This window comes from Hippocampus guttulatus, chromosome 11, assembly GCF_054856545.1.
Source record: "Hippocampus guttulatus isolate MCC_2025c chromosome 11, RoL_Hgut_1.0, whole genome shotgun sequence".
NCBI classification, from domain to species: Eukaryota; Metazoa; Chordata; class Actinopteri; order Syngnathiformes; family Syngnathidae; genus Hippocampus; species Hippocampus guttulatus.
In genome coordinates this window covers 3,516,288-3,537,465 of record NC_141271.1, presented here as the reverse complement: position 1 = coordinate 3,537,465, position 21,178 = coordinate 3,516,288, and the positions used below count along the sequence as shown (strand labels likewise).

Sequence of the window (21,178 nt, the reverse complement as noted above, 5' to 3'; positions counted from 1 at the left end):
TTTTCGTCATTTAGTCGCGAATGAAAATAAGAGCTCTCCTCTTTGTATCGTGTTGATTTTGTGCCTTTGACCCAGCACGCACCTTCGATGTGACATCACTTCCCCAAACAGTCGTTGAGAAGCGAGCGTTACTTTTTGTCATCCGCGCAAGGTAATGAAATGTCAAGCCCTATCGAGCTACACGACGTGCAATGGTCATATCTATAAATAATTCATCTCAAGCTAGTTAGATATTTTCTTTGCTGACTTGAAAACACTCGAAGACTCTTTGTGGCGCTGCCAGGGTGGGTGCACTGATACGTCCTAGTTTCAACCCCGCATCCCTAAACAATTAATGCTCATGGCTCATCTTGTGGCAGGCCACCAAGATCATCATTAAGGAAAAAAAAAAAACGCTCATACCACAATATCGTATGACATCTTGTTTGCATTTCAAAGGCCCTTCCTTGTTCTCTGACTTTATCAGAGGCCGCCGATACACCACGCCGTCCACTGCTACGCCAGCCTTTTTTAGTAATTCATGACATGTACACTCGGGAGGTGAGAACAAGGTCTTTCGACCTCATTATAGCATTTTTTCATCATCCCCTCTCTGGCATCTCTAAATGATGCAGCCTCCATCTCTTTTCATGTATCACCCAATTGCTTATGCGAGTCATCGTGTTTTACATTATGCTCATTTGCACAGTGGAACATGATCCTATAGGAACTAGAAACGAGATCAGTTCAACTGTCTGGTTTTACACCAATTCAATATTTTTTTCTTCTGAGCAAAGAAAACTCAGTTTCTAGACGAAAGGTTGAGTAAGAACGGAATTTTGGAAAACGATTGTACCTCTGGAGGTTGGAGATGGCTTCTTTGGGATTTCTGAGAAGCTCCTTCCATCCAAACCGGGACCCTTGCACTCCTTCTTCTCAGTGGCAGCTGGAGCTGATGTCTCCATGCTGCTCCTTTAATGTCCGACAACCTGCACAGAAGGAAGGATAATAATTCTGTTTGGGTCTTCAATGTGTACTGAATAATACACACAGCTGGACATTTTGGTCATGGTACATGCTGCTGCCTTTCATGCAGATGGCACAGGCTGACTCCCATGCCCGGATGAAACAAACAACAACAAAAAAATGGGTCGGTTGTGTCAGGAAGGGCATCGATTTTAAAAACCGTGCCAAAGAAATCGTGCGAGTAAAGACCTGTGGCAACATCGGACAAGTCGAAAGTCACAATATAAATGTGACAGTAATATTCAAACATGGGGAGAGTATGCAATAAGTATCTTGTTTAAAATTCACTCTGTAGGACAAAAGAAATGTTTACAGCCATGCATTCATCTTTTTCTTCCAGCTGCCTGGATTCCTACGCGGTAAAGGTTTGGAGTTTTTCTTACATCATTGAGAAGGGCAGATGTAATTCAATGTTTACATGGTTATTTCATTATGGTTGTCGACATATTTATTCAGTCAGTGTAAATAATGTCAGGTCAACCCCTAAACACACATGGGCTTCTCAGTTTGATGTAATGAGTTCACAGTGCTCGCTCTGTTCCAATTGTAAATGCGAGTGGCCCTTAGTGCTGAGGTTTTAGCCGCACACTGTGTAAATACCTCCTCATGTGTGTGTGAATGGACTGGTGACGTGGCAACGTGCCACTTGTTTGACTTTGTAGGTTCATTCTCTGCTGAGAACAAACATGACTCGGTCCGGTCCTGTTGCAGAAAAGCAATCCGCACTGTCATGCAAGCTGCCGGACGTGGTGTATTTTCAGACTGTTGTGCAAAAAGGTCTCCACACATTGACACGTTGTAAAATGAGAGAACATTTCAATGAGACTGACAGGTCCTGCTGTGGAATGGAACCTTTATTTATTTATTTATTTATTTGCAGGTCAAGAATTAAAGGTTCAGATCATAACTACAGTGAGCCCAATAATCACAACTGTATTATCACACTATTGCTTGGTGCTTTTGTATATGAGCAACATGAGCAGTAAGCAAATTGAATTTTAATGTACAGTATGTCAGATCACTTGAAGTGGAGTCGCTTTCTCACCAGTAGTTCATTTTCGCTGGCCCAAATCTGTTTTGTTTTGTTTGGGTTGTGCTGACGATAAATGTTCAAGCATTCCAAGATGCGTCACTATCAGGTGATAATATTTTTGATTTTTTTTTCATAGTTACTTTTTATTTCTTTTTGACTTTTGTTTAAATTCAGTTAATTTTGATTTGTTTTTAGAGTACGTCTGCTAGTTTTTATTAGTTTTTTTTAAATGCGTAATTTTGGTTGAGTTTGTATTTGTTTTTGAATTACCGTAGTTGTTTTTAATATATCGATTATTTGTCAAGTGTAAGAAAAAAAAGTCACTAAGATGATTCTCGAATGATTATACATATATGACCTAAAGCAGAATGAACCCCAAAGTTCATGTTTGATGTAATTGACAAAAATGAAAATGAAGTACATTTTCACAATTGTATTTTTATAATGGTACGGGGTAGTTTCAGTTTCCGTTTTTTTTTTTCTCAATTATTTTGATTTTATGTGACAAGCCAACATTTTCATCTTTGATTTTGCCATTTATTTGGATCAGCAACCATGTCTGTGACCCTTCGGCAGAGGTGCTAGTCACCTGTCACAAAGCCAATGTAGCCGATAAGAGGTGAACAACTAACTGGTTTATGCTGCAGCTGTTTTTGGTTTTTTCCTGTTGCCAAAAACCGCTGGAACTTGCCAGAGAGGTATTTTGTCTCAACTCAAGCAATCCAGCCAATCTCACATCACTTTTTTGTTTGTTTGTTTTTTGTACTTTTATGGTTTGATTTGGGAATCAGATTTGTTGAAGCAGTGCGAGGCAATTTGTATAACTGGCTCTCTCGATTCATTATGGTTAGTCCCCATATTTCCTGTGTCTCTCCACAGGCTAGTGCCAGGAAACCAGCAATGACAGGGATTTAGCTCAGCTCTGACGGCCTGGTACAGGTGTCAGAAACCAACTGGACAGATGGCAGGGGTCAAAAGAAAACAAACACAAAAAAAAACAGCGGACACCTCTTCTGTTTGGCTAGCGAGCCCTCCTCTTTCCTCAAACCCCTTCTGCATGTATGAATATTACACACAAAATTGTGATTCTAGAGTTATATCAATAAAAACCTGGGAGGAAACAGCATGTCAATATGAAAATAGTTGTGCCACAATATTTTGTTATTTTGTAGCATGCTGTTCGGTGTAAGATGAAATTGACCAAATAGATTTTTTTTCTTGTGGCTTCCTGCACTACAGCCACAATCTAGAGAAACAAACATTTTTGAAAATGAAAGCGTACTGGTGAAAAAAAACTAAACAACGACAACAACAAATTTTTTGACTACTCTCAAAATACAGATAAGAAAAATTAAGACACGGTCAAAATATTATTTGAGACTTTTTATTTGAACTGCAAATTTTAAAATGATGGACTTAGCCCATTTTTGCTGACCTACCTTCCTGCGTTTTGTAGACAGGCATTTGACTAAACAACTAGGGACTGAATACTTTGGGAAAATGTCTCAGTTTCAATGCCTGTGCTATATTTATATAAATCTATCAAGAGTTGCCATTGCAGAGGTCTTCGTGATTGCCGTTCAACCTCCTATTGCTGATGTCATGCTGTTGGTCAGAAATCACCAATGAGTTGAGATTGAACAAGCAATGACACTCGGCCACAAGTCATTTCTTCTCACTTGCTTTGAGATTCAATTATTTGATTGATTACACACATCTGTTCAGCTCTATTGCAACTAATGAATCAATTATGACAATCCATATTGGAATGCCTTTGCCTTTTATGTTTCAGATGGGATGTTTTAGAGCAGTGGTCCCCAACCTACGGGTCACTGACCGGTACCGGTCCGTGGGCCATTTGGTACCGGGCCGCACAGAAAGATTAAATAACTTACATTACTTCCGTTTCATTTATTTCGGAATCTGAAAGATGTTTTATTTTGAAAAATTACCAGATTCTCTGATACATCAGTCTACAGTATGTCACTCGACGCAGGTCAAGCCAGACTTCTCGGTCACGTAATAGGTTACCGCTAAAACGAAACCCAGGAGCTAGCAAAATGAGTAAAAAACAAACATCTTTGGGAAGGGGGAAAGGCCCAACCAGGAGACAGAAGAGGAGCCTTCAACTTTCAAGAAAAACAAGCCTACATTTAATAGACAGTTTCGGAGTCCTACTTAAAATACAGATATATCTCAACGGGACATTCTGACGCACCAAGCCCACTCTGCATAATATGTGGCGATGGTGAGTCATATTTTTCATGCACTTTGTATTTGCAGTGTATCTTATTTTGAAGGCACATTTCAACATTACCATAGCGACCAGATAGGACGTTCCTCGAGTTGTTTAGAAAAGTCTACAGTTTTCATGCAGGTCATATAATATTATTTTGTTGTATTTATCCGGCCTGTTAAAGGCCGGTCCCTGAAAATATTGTCTGACATTAAACCGGTCCGTGGGGCAAAAAAGGTTGGGGACCGCTGTTTTAGAGTGAATCATGAATCAATCTAGTTATCCGCGCAATTCATAACTATTTCTAGGGAAACACAACAAGAGCGCTAGTGGTCTTAGTATGTCACCTCCCTGAGTGGTAGGTAAACTGTCAAGTTTCCTATCAATCAATCCATCACTGGTGTGGATACAAGGAGGTCAGACTCGCCGTCAAGTAAATGACACTTCATAAAGCCTTTCTAACATGTTTGCACCCTCCATTTTTCCTTCCCCACTCTTTGTCTTCTCTTCCCCTCCTGCCACCATTGCCTGAGACTTGCAGACTTGTGTTCAAACACGCCACGTGTTTTTCTTCGAGCCTTGTTCAAGTTTCAAGTGTTCCTCTCCTCTACTACCGTTCAACAGCTCCCCTTTCACCAACACTGAAAGGAATGAAAACACAGATCAAAAGAGGCCCTCTCGTTTTGAAGATAGCCAGGCTTCTTACTTTCTTCCTGCCTATCTTTCAGTCAGTGTGATCCACATGCTGGTAGATTGTCTTTCCTGACGGCGCACGCATACACGTTGCATCTGCACACACTACCTAACTTGCTACACACTCTGCTCATTTGGCAAACACAGGAGATGGATAGCAAGGGTCTGCCACCTGCAGACCTCTCCACTCAAATTTCTGAAGGGGACAAGTATGCAGGTTATCAAAACAACATCTAAACGCCAAAACATGGCTTTGTTTTCCATACTTTGCTGTCTTTATCATATTGGCTTCTACTCAAGCTGATGGATGAGGAGCGATTATGTACTCTCTTGCAAAACAGACATCATTTTTTTCCTTTTTTTATTTTAGGGAATTAACTGAGTTTTTACAAGCAAATAGTTAGCATTTAATGATAGTGAAAAGAATTGACTGCACTTGGTCATGTAGCCCTGTGCATATCCAAACCTTTTCAGATGCGCCAAACATTCCAAACTGCCTGGTACCCTTTTGGAATGGATTAGTCATGACAGCCATTATAATTTACTTTTGAATGAGATTCACCGCATCCATGGTTAAAGTTTGATTAACCTTCTTCTTGGTTAAGGAAAGATTTGGTCATGGCTGAAAGAACCCAGTGTCAACTGTTGGTATGTGACAACCCACGAAATGGACGACAGACGCGTCCTTTTGCCGGCCAAGCTGCTCACAGGAGGGTTGCTGATACCGAATAATAGCTTTAGACAGCTTTGACCTTAGTCCTTTCAGTTGTGGTACACACATGAAACTTTACAGCCTATTAACTAACATTCTTGAACAGTTTGCCGGGCTATGCTTAAATGCGCAAAATAAAAAGGACTCCTTCGACCAACACGTTTAATTTACGGGCGGACAGGTGTCGAGGCTCGACAGTTAGGCCCAAACAAGTGTATTTTTTAAGATCCGTTCCGACCCCAGCCAGCGATATTCAATACTTTGTACACCAGGAAACCTGATCAGACCCGCTCAAATAAGCTCCCCTATCTAACCCCAAAAACTGCAAATAATTGCATGACATTTAAAGCAAAATGTCAGCAGTTGCCCTAAATTTGGTATATTTAGAGTCAAAATCGCTAACATAGGCAGTTATGCAATCCACGTATGTTTTTCCATAATATTCTAAAACTGTTGTGTGGATGACGATCGAATGTTGCAGTCGCGGGATTAAAATCGGAAAATTGTTGCATCCCGACAGCAGCACAGAGATGCTACTTCTTTCAAGAATGTTTTTTTGGAAAAAAACTTTAGAAAAAAACATAAGCACAAGCACATTACTAGCCATACCCAACACCAACAACAAAAACAAGTTCTCTTTGTTTTTGTCCCAAACTAGTCTTGTCCGCATGAGGCCTCATTCATCTGCAACACAGACTCATTGTTTCCTGGTTCTTGGCAATCGGCAGCCAAATTCAAGATGATGTCGATGATTCAAGATGTTGTATCCTTCATAAAAACAACCCACACGGACAGTCATGAGCAACGAAATTCTACGCTGGTGTCCCTTTTGCCTTGACAAGGAATTGAAACAATCTAAAATTCAATCAAGAAATGAAAGGAACAAATTAAAAATGGAAATGAAGATGTAGTCATTCAACAAACCTCAACATTTGTTGTGCATCATCCACCCTATATGTTGCAACATTGTTGGGTACTCTCGATCTCATTTTAGTTTATATTAATTGTGATACGACTGCAATCCAACCTGAAATAGGTTGAGCCCTTTTATATCCGAACTCACAGTGTTCCATGCATATTTCAAATAAATTACAGCTGTTTATGTACATACTGTACCCTCAAATTAGCAACTCTGACCAGCATGGATGCCTTGCCTAAAACTGTGCAATAATTTTGTAAAAGCCCTTTCATTTACCCTATCATTTGTTCTCTCAATGTGAGCGTTCCTTGCTAACCAAATAGTTCCATCTTTCGTTCATGCTTAGAGTTTCCCTGCCGCGGCAGTTCCAAGCCGGCAACTCATTTGAAAACCACAGTCTAAAAATTTGTTGTATGGTTGACCACATTGCAAATTGTATTCCTACCAGCTACCAACATACTTTAACAGCATATATTTTTGAGCCAGAATTAGTATTTCAAACAGTCACTCAGCCATCCCTCCATTAAGACTATTGTCCTGAGCAGGAAGTTAGAGCAAATGCAGTGCAATCAGCGGTGGGCTTTACACGATAGGGCTTTTGAAGCCGATCACTAATTGGTAAGTTCTAATAACTTATTTACTTTATGCATTTGTGGACAGTCTCTTGAGCATCAACGAAAGTATTCTCAATCATTTTTTGCTGGTAATGGGTGAGTACCTATACTAAGTAGCGTATCAGGCCGATGCATGGCCTTATTTTAGGATATCCGTGAGAGTCGCCGATAACCATATTTTTGATTGGGACTTTTTCTGGCCACTGGATTATTTCTTTTCTTTTGGTTATTTTTTAAACTATTTTATTTTTATTTATTTAAATGAATTTGGTTGTGTATTCTAGACAAAAAAAATTAAATGAAAAAAAAAGACAATAGAAAATTGCCATTAATGTCTTGAAATTTTACAGAAAAATGCTATATCGGGTTATATAAGTAATTCTTGTCATTGTTTTTCGGGAAATTTGATGTATCAAAATTACTAATGGTATCACTACTTGGTATCAGTATCAGTGAGGAGTAGGGTGTGACTGTTATTGATTTTTTTTAGGCTGATGCTGATGAAGTTTTGGCAGAAAGAATACTGAATACCGATTAATCAGCTGTGTTGCCATTGGGTTGGGTTTTCAATGCACAAAATGCAAAGTGCCCAACATGCGCAACATGCTAATGGAAACACAGAGATTTAGAAAAACTTCTCAAATATCGCAAAAACTTTTTTTATGCTCTTGTGGTGGTGTTTGAGATGTGTCGGATGTATCGTATATGACAAATGTGTAATTGAAACACATTTTTGGCATTTCCACTGTTCACTGGCCACCATGTTCAAAAGGTGAGACCCAGTACTCGAGCCCATCCAGTGGCAACACGCTGTCGAGCAGCCCGAGCGACGAGCTCTGGTTCGACTGAGGTACCAGAGGAAAGAGGCTGTTCTGGGCAATGCCGCCGAGCCCGAATTGGACCATCTCAACAAAGGTGAATCCAACAACACCAACATCGCTGCGGACCCCTGACGCCTGCTCATGGTCTGGTCCCCACCCATGGCTTGAGAGCAGTTTGTGCAGGTGGGAGGCTGCCCAGAGGGTGGGGGGCCCCTTCTGAGTGACAGGTGCAGCGAGCACTGTCCCGCTGACCCGGGGGAAGCGGCACGGTCTGGGCAGGGAAAGTTGCAGAGCGTGGGAGAACGGCAGAGATTGAAGCCCCCAGGTCTCCCGGCGCCACCGTCGACCCAAGCATTTCCGGGGCTGGTCGCAGCACACCGTGTGGGAGAAATGCATCCGACCGAGGGCTGCCGTGCCCTGGGATGGAGACACCGCAGAGGGTAAATACCCAGCGCAAACGGTTTCACTACCCTGTCACGAGTCTCGCAAGAACATTTCATGAGATTTTACGAGAATTACGAAATCTTGCAAGATGGCACGTTACAAGACTTTCCGCTTCGGAAGCCAAACACTCTTCAATGGAAACGCCAACACGTAGCAATTGTACTGTTTCAAAAATATTGCTTTTATTTTCCGAAAAACTGTTGTGGAAGCTAATCATTTGCGGATTTTCGCAATTCGTGAGCTGATTTGGTCCCAATTCACTACAAACAGTGGGATCAACTGTAAATATATGGTAAAAAAAAAAGATAATTTTCCTTTCCATTCCCAGAATGCATTGCGTGGAGCAATGCATCTAATTTATCAAGTTATCAGGACATGTTTGATATACTGCATGTTCGGTTATGTTTTTAGTGGATTATTTTTCACACAACTTAATGTCACAGTTTGTGACATTAAGTTGTGTGTAGTGACATCCAAGTCAAATCCTTGCAGAACTTGCATTGCTCACATTAGAATTGTTTGCAAAAATAAAGATTTGCTTTGTTTTGAATGACAGATCCATTAAATGACCTTATCAAGAAATGTCACTCCATACTATATATATTTAAGGATACAAGGTTATGGCATAGATGTATGCGTATATAATCATCCAAAACAGCAGCAAAAAGTCCCCCACCCATGAGTCTAACTTTTCTCGCGAAGCAATATCCTGTGGTTGATCTCTTTGTCTCCCTGAACCAAATGAAAACACATGTGAAGCAAATGTTATTCTGCCACACGGAATCTATAAGGATACATTTTTGAGGTTTTTTTTTTAAATTTTGCAATCAATCCTGAGACCCCCAATGATGCAGAAGTAAATAATTCTGAATCGGTTCATAAATTTCCCTGATTCATAACTGTGGCTGGTGACACTAAAAAGCATCATTTGAAAGTGCCAAAGTGCAGCAGCCATCAGTAAGCATCATGGTGTTGTCCTCAAGAATGAAAACCATTTATGATTTACCAATAGACCTTTTAAAAAAACAAATCAAACTGTTGATATTAACAAGATTCTATTATTTAACCTTTTAAGCGGTTACTACAGTGGTCAGCTTATCATGTTATCGTCTTACAGAGTGCATGAAAGGGTTAAACAGTATAATTGGCTGTGAACACCAGAAAAAATGGGCATCCGCTGTTAAGAAGCAGACAGAGCTTCCCTGCATTCTCATTTACGGCCTGGAGCTTCTCGCGGGAATATCTAAACACCGGGATAAACTGCTTGAACTGACCAAAATTCCTTTACAATCTTGAATAAAGCCCTCCTCAAATGATGAGCTACAGCCTTGGGAAATAGGCTCAGCACAAAGTGCATCTTCAAATCCTATTACTACAATTGCACTTGTATTTCACTGAAACATAAATTCGAAAGCCTCTATTTGTTTCAATTCTTCTGTTGTGTTAGTTTTTCTTTTTTAAATTTCTTTTAGCGGTATCTTTATACTCTAATACTGATAACCATGATACAAGGAATTCCAGTTGGGATATAAACTTGTCCTACTATTTCTCAAGCTGTGCCATTATATCACCCACAATAATAATGCAATTTCTTTTTCATACTACGCACATTTAATGTCAAGTAACAGTATTGCGTGAGAAGTACACACATGTACAGTATACTACATTCAAGCCACAACATGTCTGAGAAAAGAGCACCAGCATGTCAGTCTGGTGACGATGATTTTGTGTCGAAATTGGGAGTCATTTATGAGCAACCGTTGGGTCTCAGGATTTCCAAGAAAGTGCATAACGAAGACTACAACAAAGCAAACAGAGTTCTTCAACACCAAACTCTTACAGTCATGCATTTATGGGCCGTACTGTGAGGACTGAGGCACCACATCCATGCTGGAGCAGAAAATGGCCTTCCCAAAATTGCACACAAAAATTTTAAAAGATAATTGTCCATTGCGAATTGGTAAAACGAAGCCAGATGGGTGAACGACTCTAACTTATATCAACTTTGGGTGAATAAAACATCTGATAAGATTAAGATGCCATGTAAATCACTCACTGTCATCTTGGTAGTGAGCCAATGTTGCAATTGAATTTTTTTTCATCAATCACTTGAATTGTCAAGCCTGAGGCTTTGAAAAACATTGTTATTGACGATAAACTTTGTTGCCAAAGTTCCATCAGGTTTAACAGTCAACATGTGTTAGAGTGTAACAGCTGACTTAACACTTAAGTAACCCAATTGATTGTGTGTGAGAAAAAGTTACCTCTGTCATTGGTGCCACATTGCACACTGCTGACTCCAACTCGCTGAAACATTTGGCCCTGGTCATTCAAACTAAATGTGTTGTTCACACTCAAGCTCGAACCCTCACAGCTGTTAAACACTCATGCAAAATTGTCTTTGCGTTCAAATATTTTACAGATGTCAGAAAACTCCATTTTCAGATTGCAGGACACCAGATTTTTTCTCTCATGTATCACTCTCGTACATCCCTTTGTTATTGCAGTGGATTTACCACTCTATTAGGAATTCTTGTGAGAGCGTGGACCAGCTGTTTCGACTTCCACGTCAGACCTAAGGCGTTTTCTGACAGAGACACCTTCAAGTACTTAAGTGTATTTGTGTTCATCTGTGACAACAACAACTGTGAGATGACCAGGTGAGATCTACAGCAGTCATTGTAACTCATTTAGACAAGGATCATGCTGAGCTGGCTTCAGTTACACCAAACTCCTAATTCCCAACACAAATGCAGAGAACGTAATTTAAAAATATATGGATCACACGAGAAAGTATTAATTTCATTATCATTGTATGGGATAAAGGTACACAGTCGAAGAGTCACTGTAAACCAGGGGCATCCATTCAGTAGATCGTGAGCAAGTAGCTTGCAAAGGGAGTGCCGATAGCTCTCATGGCATTAATTCATTCACTGCCAGCCCTCCCAGTTTTATGCTGTTGATATACTGTAGCTGCCTGTCAACAACAGCGAATGGATTTAAAAAAAAAAGGGTAGACTTCCTGCCGATCATTTGTTGTGAAATTTGTGACTTGATTGATACTGGGCAGCCAATCATATGCTTCACCGTGTGTGTAGGCATGAAAGGTTCATGTTTTGGGAGGGGTTGGGGGTGGTCTTTAGAAGACAAAATACAAATATAGTAAACATGACTAATTATCTGAGGTCACAATTATACATCTAACGTCTTTTCCGCACAAAAATGTGCACTGGATTATAAGGCACACCTTCAATGAATGGCCTATTTTTTTCATATATTGGAAGCGCTGGATTATAAAGCGCAATCTATAATGCATCCACTAGATGGAGCTACGCTACTTCCATTCAACTCGAGAGGCGTTCATGACCGCCTCCAAAAAACGTAAATTAACGATTACTTCAATGAAATTATGAAAATTGAAAATAATACATCATGTCTCAGAAGTGTTTGTTATTTATTCCTTTGTTGTGTACTGTATTGACAAATGAGGAAATCACAAAATAAATTCTGTTGTGGGGGCTATAGAATTTATTTTGTGATTTCCTCGCTTGATTTTCTGTTTTGATGCATTGTTTTCAATTTTCGTTGTTTCATTGAAGGAATCTTAACGATTACGTTTTTCGGAGTCGAACGTAAGAAGAGAAAGCACGAGACGGACAAAGACGTACCTGTATTTGTTGAGACTGTGAAAACCATTAATAAAGTGTGCATTTTAAAAAACAACACCACATCGCTCCTTTTTTCGGAGCTGCAACAAAAACGTATTTAATAAAGCAGCGACACAGTTCACTGAACCAACAGCAAGTTATACATTTGTAAGCATGTCTCCAGCAAGGAGCCATTTTGGGGGTCGACATATTACCGTAATGACCATACACAAGGTGTACCGGATTTTAAGGCGCGCTGGGAGCTTTTAACTCATTCACTCCCAAAGACGTTTTTAAATATCTTTTCAGGCTTGGTCCAGAATTGGCTGGTACTGAATGAGTTACGAAAATGGAAGACTTTTCGGTGCGCCTTATAGTGCGGAAAATACGGTAGTTAAAATAGTACAGGTAACATTCACTTCAGGCTACATAAATGACCTACAATCACTAATAACGATTAATATTGAGGCACGTCCTTGCTAATGCACCCACGAGTGTTACGTTCCCTTTCATCTGGCGATTACTGTGGGTCTTAAAAGTTGGTGGCCAAAGCATGCCAAATTCAAATTAAGCTGCATTAAAAAGGTAACCACCCGAGGGTGCTGGAACTGACCAAATGGAAAACAATCTGGCACTTTGTGCAGATTGTGCTGCATTTTATATTGTGCGTTGGCAACGAGGATCTCATGCCAATTTTAATATAGTAATATCACCATATTGCCATTATTGTTATGTGCCTATTATATTGTATTTTAAAAGTGGGACTCTCTTTTTGAGATTTATTGGGCTACATCTGGGACCTCAGATAATGTGCCGGCTCTTGTGTAAATGTGAAATGGTATGACGATAAAGTTCCTTGAATCATTGAAACCCGAAATAAAACAAAAGCCTATGCGTGCATGCAGGAGTCAGTAGTTTTGTTTTTGGTTGTGTTTTCTTTGGGGGGGTTTTCTTTTATTAGATCTGTTTGAAAACGGTCAAAATAAATGTTAAGTGTTAATGTTTTTCCTTTAATGTTGTTGGAAATCACCTGTTGTCACTTGTGAATTCCGCCTGACATTCTTACATGTGAAAACAGCAGAGCCATTTCTCCATGTAACATTCAGCCAACTTTTCCCCATGAAGTTCTTGTCTAACATGAGCAAATCTCATTTGCCTCGAGGCAGGGAAATGTGGAGGTAATTCTAGCAACAGTCATGTTTTTAAAGTACAAGCGAAAGTCTGAGGACTTGGTTGCTAAAGACAACCACATGTCTACTGTATATCCAAGCGTAACTATAGCTCTCTCATCTCATGTCTCAACCTTCTACCCAAGAGGCGTCTGTGGCCTGGCACTTCATCAGTACAAATTAGAATATAGTCTCTCCCAACATATAGATACATAGGGGAGAAAACATCTGTCCGGCGCTAAAGGCTGCATTTCGGCTTTTTCAGTGAGAGGCCTCAGTATAAATCATAACTCATCCATATGGTTGCAGTTCGTTGTCAACCGCTGATGCAACGGCAACAATCTCTTCTACTGCATCAGATTAGGCCTGTAGCAAACGTTGGAGGCTGCATACCATTCTTGGAGAACCATGTGTCAGTCTAAAGCATGGATGGGTAATTGATTTTGCAACGGGGCTACACATAAAATTGGAACACTTGCCTGGGGCCAAGCCAACATTTAACCTTTGGCTTTTTGAAAAAGCTTATTATGAGGGTTCAGAAACATTGCGAAATAATATAACAGAACCATCGCTAATGTGGCAATAGTGCAGACAAGTCGTAGCTCGCTACCTCGCTTGAGCCAGGTAGTTTCAACATAAAAGCAAAAACATATTTTACATTTCATTTTGACGTCATAGTCATTGTGAGGGTCAGTCAGAGCTTGAGGGAGGGCCGAATGTGGCCCCCGAGCCATAGTATCCGAAGCACTAAGAGTGCGAGTCATTGAAATCCTTGATCGGAAAGTTATGATATTTGTGACCTTTAATCCTTTTGATTTTTCTAATATGTATCAAAAATACTAATCACACACAAAATAAACGCTACATGTACAAAAGGACGGTGTGAAATGAAGCCTTTTAAATCCATCCATCACAACGGCTGCAGATTTCTCAAAACTGTCTTTCAAAGATCTGTATCGATGTATATGTGTATGTGCATGCCCTCTAATTTCACAATGGTGTACCTGAAAAAAAATCTGAAGATGCACCATTCCATCCCTATTGGCTAGTGTATTATGAACATTCTATGCTATCACTGAAAGACGAACATGAGCAGAGTGGAACCACGATGATGAAGAAACTCGTCTGACCAACACAAGCTGAAAAAGGGATGCAACTTTGCGGGAGAAAATGACTAACAAGTTCACTTAATTAGTCGATGGAAAACTATTAATTAACATCCAATCGTTGATGAAAAGTGTTTTTCACTGTCTGCTCACCCTAATTCAACTCACTTTAAGAAATGAAAGACATTCACGCGACACGACATCAAGCTTTCTTGTTTAGTTATATTGAGCAAACGCTTCTTTTGAGCACGCAGGACAAAAAACAAAAACAACCTCAGAACCTAAAAACTGTACATTATACTATCAATGTCATTGAAACACCATTTACTAAATGTATTTAAAAGCTTAGGATTTACTACCCATTTTGAAAGAGGACAAGGAAATAAGAAACTGACACTTTCCATTGTCCATTGTCCAGAGAGTTAATCTTGTGTTGAGATAATGAAATGTGTCTTCCCATCCCCCTTTCACAAGCTACCTGACCTCCCATGACCTGGGCAGGGTTTCTTTCCCCAAAAGACTTTAGAGTTGCAGTCATCATTGTTCCTTTGTAAGCCAATAGACAAGAATGATGTTGCTGATGAAATTGCATTTATTCAGCATGCAAGTACAGAGAAGATGTGAAAAGTTTGGTTAGTATCTGCCGTTCAGACCCTTTGAGTTTAGTGTGATGACACGGGTTGCCACTGACGATTATTGTGCTTGTCGAATAATCACCAACATCACGCTTAGTCGCCTAATCGGATCATGTAAAATTGCTGCATATCGTACCAGCAAGCTCAAATCTAACCATCATTAGCTTACAGCTTGATTTTTATAAGGTGTGTACAAATTAATAATCAAGACAATTAAGAGGATATTACATTCAACTTTGATTACATTTTGCAGCTTGCACCAGCATTCCTGACTTCTTTATAAATGATGCAGCAACTTAAACTGAAGGCGAAACTGTGGATATAAATTTTTTAGCTGTAAATGTTGAGTGCATTTTAAAATGGAACCAAAAACTATACACTGTGCAGAGTGGCATTAATACGGTACTATGACACTATTTAAAAAAAAAAAAAAGGACACAAACACATTTTGCTCTTCTTGGCCAACAAGCTATTTTTTTCTGTCGACCGGAGTTAAATCCGATGAGTAAATTTAGGAACAGGTACTCTGTTAAAGAATACAAAAATAAACTTGTATTAATTTTTAATGTTGTTTTATAACTTTTATCCAAAACATTGTGTTTCTTTCACTACTTTGCATAATTTTAAAGTAGTAAATTGATCTACACAATCAAAATGTGGTATGCGACTGAAACGGAAAAAACAATCCCTAAGTATCAAGCAGAATGTATTTTTTAAACACAATAAATTAGTATGTCAAAATGAAGGTTATCTTTTTTTCTTCTTTTTTTTTAATGTGTTCCCATTGAGGGCTTGTAGCAAATTATGTCATGTTGTTCCCTTGAGTCCTGCTCGGTCCAAGTCCATAAACACAACACTATGTGCGGTAATTGCGTGTGACTGAATGAAGAGAGACTGTGAGGTAGCATGTGTGCTGTGATGCTCCTGTTCAATGTCAAACCCAGACATACAAAAACTGTGTTTTGGTTCACTAACTAAAGCCTCCATAATCCATAGCAGGGGCTACAATAGGTTGGCGTACAAAACAGCACATTGTGTGACATCACACAAACATGGAAACCTATGTGTGGTAAATGCATATCAAAACTGTTCACAAACACGGACATGAAACATATACGTACAAATGGCATGACAAAACAAAGACAAAAATTCTGAAGACAACTGATTCAACAAAAAGGCACACCAACCTCATGGGCTCTCATCCACAAGGGGCTAAATATCCTGAGAAGTCTTGCTTGTCTCCTTCTTCCTTCGTTTAGTCAGTAGTTAACTGTGCTTTTGGAATTATCATCATTTCATGATGGCTAAGCAGAGCTCACAAAGTAGTTGTCTGTAGTTGTGTGTTGGTGAATGCAAATGTCAATTAGTGGCGGGCAGAACCCTTTAAGGTTACAATTGGTTCCTGCTAATAATCACCACTAGATGGCAAAGGAACACTAACAGGGAAAAAACTCAATGGGGAACATAACAGGGTTCCCACTCTTCCACTTGCTTTTTATTTATGGACCTTTTAAGGACTTTTGAGGAGTAATTTGGCCGTTTTTAAGGACTTTTTTCTCCATTCAGCAGGGGAATCACAGTGGATTTAATGCCCGCTCAGCAATATGCGGGCTGAACAGAAAGCCACATATAACTGAGCCGGTTTCAAATCATTGCTGCCAAAGGAAGGGCACAACTTCAATTTATTTTCAAATACAAATATTTTTTAAGGCTTTTTATTGATTTTAGAAGCTTTCCATGAAAATTAAGGACAATTAAGAACATAGTTTTACATCTTTTTATGGATTTTTATGAACTTTAAGGACCCGTGGGAGCCCTGCACAAGGTGCATCGGATTATAGGAAACTTGAAAGCTTTTAGTTGCGCCTTATAGTAATTGTTAGTATTTTGAGTTGAAAATTGAGTTTTCCTGAATACACTTTGTGGTAGTTTTAAATGAAATAGACAAAGTACTTGGGATGTAGGTTGCGCAGAACCCCACTTTTTTTTTTTCCATGATTGCTGTTTTACTCGAAAGTGGTACAATGCTGTGTGATCTCAGTTTCTCCACTGGGGCTGGAGTGCTCTCTCATCGCTGCTCTAGGGTAATGAGGTGGAAGTAGGAGAGGGTTAAATGTGCTCAACCTCACTCCCTCTACCTCATTCTCCCCATGCAGGATATGATGGGTGTCTATTTAACTTCACACTTGAAGAAGAATAAGAACCACTTCTTGAGGAGAGTGAAACAACGGGCGTTAAAACAAGCAAGGGTTGTCTGCTGCTGTCCACATGCCAAAAGTAAAAGGGACAGAATTCAGTGAAGTGCTCTACAGATGAATATAAGCCACCATCTCCTGCTCACTGTTCCACTCTTCCCTCTATCTTAAGTCCAGACTTAAGACTGTCCTGCATTCTTCTTTCCACACTCATTTATTTACTCCTGCACATGCATACATGCGGCACGCTGCCTTGTCTACTTTGTATTTCAAACTCATAAAATGTTTACTAATTTTACGGCAGGTTTTTTTCATGTGAATGATATAAGATTTGCAAAGAACGTTTCAGATTGGTAATCATGGTTTGAAAATGTGTAGTGGTATCTCACGCACGTCCAAATATTAGATTTTCACTTTGAAGCACCTCCTCATTAACTTGTACTTGAAATATGGAATTCACTCAGCTGCATTTACTTTTCAATATGGCACAAGGCAATAACTAATGTTCAAAACTTTCCTTTGTAATTGAAATAAATGGAGCAAACCAGAGAAACCTTCCTCCACCAAAGCTTTCCATTCTACAACTACTACCTACAACTTTAATTTGGAGCTGAATGACTCTCCATAAAACTGACGTTAGAGGGGAAAAAAGGGCAAATGGTCTTCATCTCTCTGCGTGAAATGCCACTGCAAATAATTTTCCACCAAACCACAGAGGCCTCAACCACCACACACAAACTGCAGTTTCTTACGATGGCCGCTGAATGGCTGATTTGGTCAAGCATGGCGACTTCACTCAATGAAGTAGTGGATAGGCATGAGTCGGGTTTGAACGCCCTTCTCCTTTTGAGGTCACTCAGCAGGAGTGGGTGGTTATAGTAGAAGAGTGTGCTCCTCCCCCACCTTAGAGTCACATCGTGTTCACCCGCTTCTCAAACCCTCCTCTCTGTCCCTGTACGCTAGACTTCATCGGTATTTGCTTTCAAAAAAGCTGTTCCGCCTCCTCTCACTTGCCTTGTTCTTGGGCTCTTCCCCTCCAACACACACACATACATATGCTCATATACAACACAATCACCCCACCAGATTTTCATCCCAAAAAATAGACAAAAAGGAAGCTCATCAATAAAGCAGGGTATGTGTAGATCAGTGATGTGTGAAAATAGGGGCTATGGCAGCATACAGTACAAACCCCCATTCCGCACGCGGGTAGGCACACACACACACACACGCTCTCTCTCTCACACACACAGAGAGGCTGGCCTGCAAAGATGAAAGTGACATGACCACTATAGGTCTGTGAACGCTGCAGAGCAGAGCCCCCAAACTGAGGCTGAATGAGCTGAATAGGCTCAGCCATTCTTGCCTCCTTTCATTCACCGTAGGCCTTAACTGTTGGAACTCTTCATTCCTCACAATGGGCAAATGCACTAAAACTCTTTTTTTCACTCATGCAAATCACCTCGGTTCTGAGTCGGTATGTCATCATGTGAAGTGGAAAACACGCATTCGCTTGATTTAAAAAAAACGTTAGCTGTTAGGCTGCCTTTTTAAATTCTATTTACATTTCACTCTTTAGATTTTTTGTAATAATTATATCTTGTTTTAAGTGGAAATGTGCCAAACCTCATTTTATTGAGGTCAATGTCCATTGTTTTGAAGCTAAGTCTGCAGCTGAGTTGGCAAAACAGTTTAAAAACAAGATTTTTTTTTCCATGGAAAAACAAGATTTTTTTTTCCTGGAAACTTTTTTTTTTTTACTTTATGAGAAATGTCTTAGGGAAAACTAAAAAGTATTTTCAAAACGTTGTAGACCTGAGATTCATCTGACTTCTTTGACGTGTGAGCAGCCTGATGAAAGATCTGCCCCATATGTTGAGTGCCTAAAGATACATTTTGCATGTTAAATAACTTGACATTTGCATCCAGATAAAAAAGTGAAATTCATAAGCCCAAAGATGAGTTTGAAGATCATTAGCAGTGTCTAAGAGATAGTAGTAAAGCCAACAGCAAATATAGCTGCTCAAGGGGCCCACAAAGACGTCAAGTGTTTGTTGACTGCTCAGGCTGAAGAGCAAACAGTAAACTTTGAATCTTTCAACAATAAGTACACATATCCTGCGCCTCTGTGATGCAGTATGTGTTGTTGTTGCTGCTGAGTTCCCCACACTCTGATGTTTATTTATTTTTGGCTTCGTAGCATTAAGAGAGTTCGAACTGTGATAGTGTTATTACCTCCTATTCTTTTTTTTCACGCAGATAGCACAACTTGGAAAAAAAAATGAACACTTATAATTTAGTTGATGAAAACATGCAGTTGAGTAACACAGTTCAGTGGAAACAAGTAAGGTAAAATAGTTTAGATTTGAAATATAATTTACATGAGGGACATTGGCGCCGAGCTTTGTGATCACATCTCTTCCCATATGGATCAAGTTGCAGGAGAAAATTGTTGGGATTCCGATGTCAGATAAGTTCAAAGTGCACAAAAAAAAAAAGATTGTGAAGTTGCTTTCCTCATCTGCCGTTGACACGCTATGCAAAAAAAAAAAAAAAAACCAAGAGGAATGGCACCAAACAGCAGGATACTTTCTGACGATTTGAAATGTGAGTAGAATGCACAAAAGACGTATTCGTGAGAAAAGAAAGCAAAGTCAAAGTGACTTGTTCAAGATATGCAGTTGTCAGCATCACTACAAACTTTTCCTTACCTCCACCGTCGTATCTTTTCACTTCGAAGCTGTTGCTTATCACTCTTCTTTTTTGTCTGACGTTAACTTTTGACTGTCCGATTCCTCCGAGAATCCAACTGGAAGAACACGGCGCTAACTGGCGTCTTGGCGTGTGACGCCAAACTCCACGTACGAAGTTTCGGAAAAGTTTTTAAAACAACGCAAAATGTGCAGCTTTCGCTCAAAGCGGAACAGAAGAAGTCGCGTCCAACTTTTTTTTGCAACCCATCCTCTCCCCAACACCAAAAGGTGCGCTCTGTGCGGCTCGCTTTCTGCTCCTTTCACCAACAGCCACGAGAGTTTTGGTCAAAGTTAGCAGGAGCAAAATGAACTTAGAAACGGTTTGGCGGACAGTTGCTGTGAGGACTCGCACGCGGTGGTGCTGAGATCATCAGGGCTGCTGATCTGTTTTCAATCCGACCCCCTTCTCTCCCTCCACTCCCGCTTCCTCCTTCTCCTCCTCCTCCTCCTCTTCTTCTTCTCTCCCTCCCCGTGCTCCCTGGTGAGTTGGGAGACATTTGCTGCACCAGATGGGCCGGGCTAACTCAATCCAGCAGTTGCAGACTTGTCAAGGGGCGAGTTAGATAAAGTTACAGTTATTCCATTTTTTTTTAAGTAAAAGCCCGCGTTACTCCAGAACGACTAAGATTTGTGCACGACATGCACGTTGTAAATTAATTCTAATCCAATTATCACTGACACTAAAATGGGCGTTGCTATTCAGTATAGGATTTTAAAAGAAAGTAAGTTGTCTGTACACTGTAATAGCATAACATTGCGTGAACAATCTAAATTGGCTTGTTTAATTTCTGTCAGGGGCGAGTGATTAGCGCGTCGACCTCACAGTGCAGAGGTATCAGGTTAGATCCCAGCTCCAGCCTCCGTGTATGGACTTTGCATGTTCTCCCCATGCCTGCGTGGGTTTTTTCCGGGTACTCCGGTTTCCTCCCACATTCCAAAAACATCCATGGCAGGCTGAGTGAACATTCTAAATTGTCCCTAGGTGTGAGTGTGACCGCGGGTGGTTTTTTTTGTCTCTGTGTGCCCTGCCTTAGGATTGGCTCCAGCACACCCGACGACCCTTGTGAGAATAAGCGGATCAGAAAATGCATGGATGGATGAACTTCTGTCAGTCGCAAATGTACCTTGGCAGTTATCTTATGTCGTGACTTTATCATTTCTCAGGGTTGGAAAAGGGATGAATGGAAAGATGTTTC

At 40.2% G+C, this 21,178-nt stretch overlaps 1 protein-coding gene across 1 annotated transcript in view; it reads right to left on the bottom strand.

The window, feature by feature from the left end:
* Window positions 1-20,399, bottom strand: part of gli2a (GLI family zinc finger 2a) — an 87,436-nt gene extending 67,037 nt beyond the window's left edge. The window contains exons 1-2 of the mRNA XM_086124087.1: window positions 19,941-20,399; window positions 836-968 (exon numbers count right to left, since the gene is read on the bottom strand). Coding sequence (XP_085980213.1) covers window positions 836-944 — 109 coding nt within the window. The 5' untranslated portion in view covers window positions 945-968; window positions 19,941-20,399. The remainder of the gene's footprint in view (window positions 1-835; window positions 969-19,940) is intronic.
* Between the last annotated feature and the right edge of the window lie 779 nt (window positions 20,400-21,178).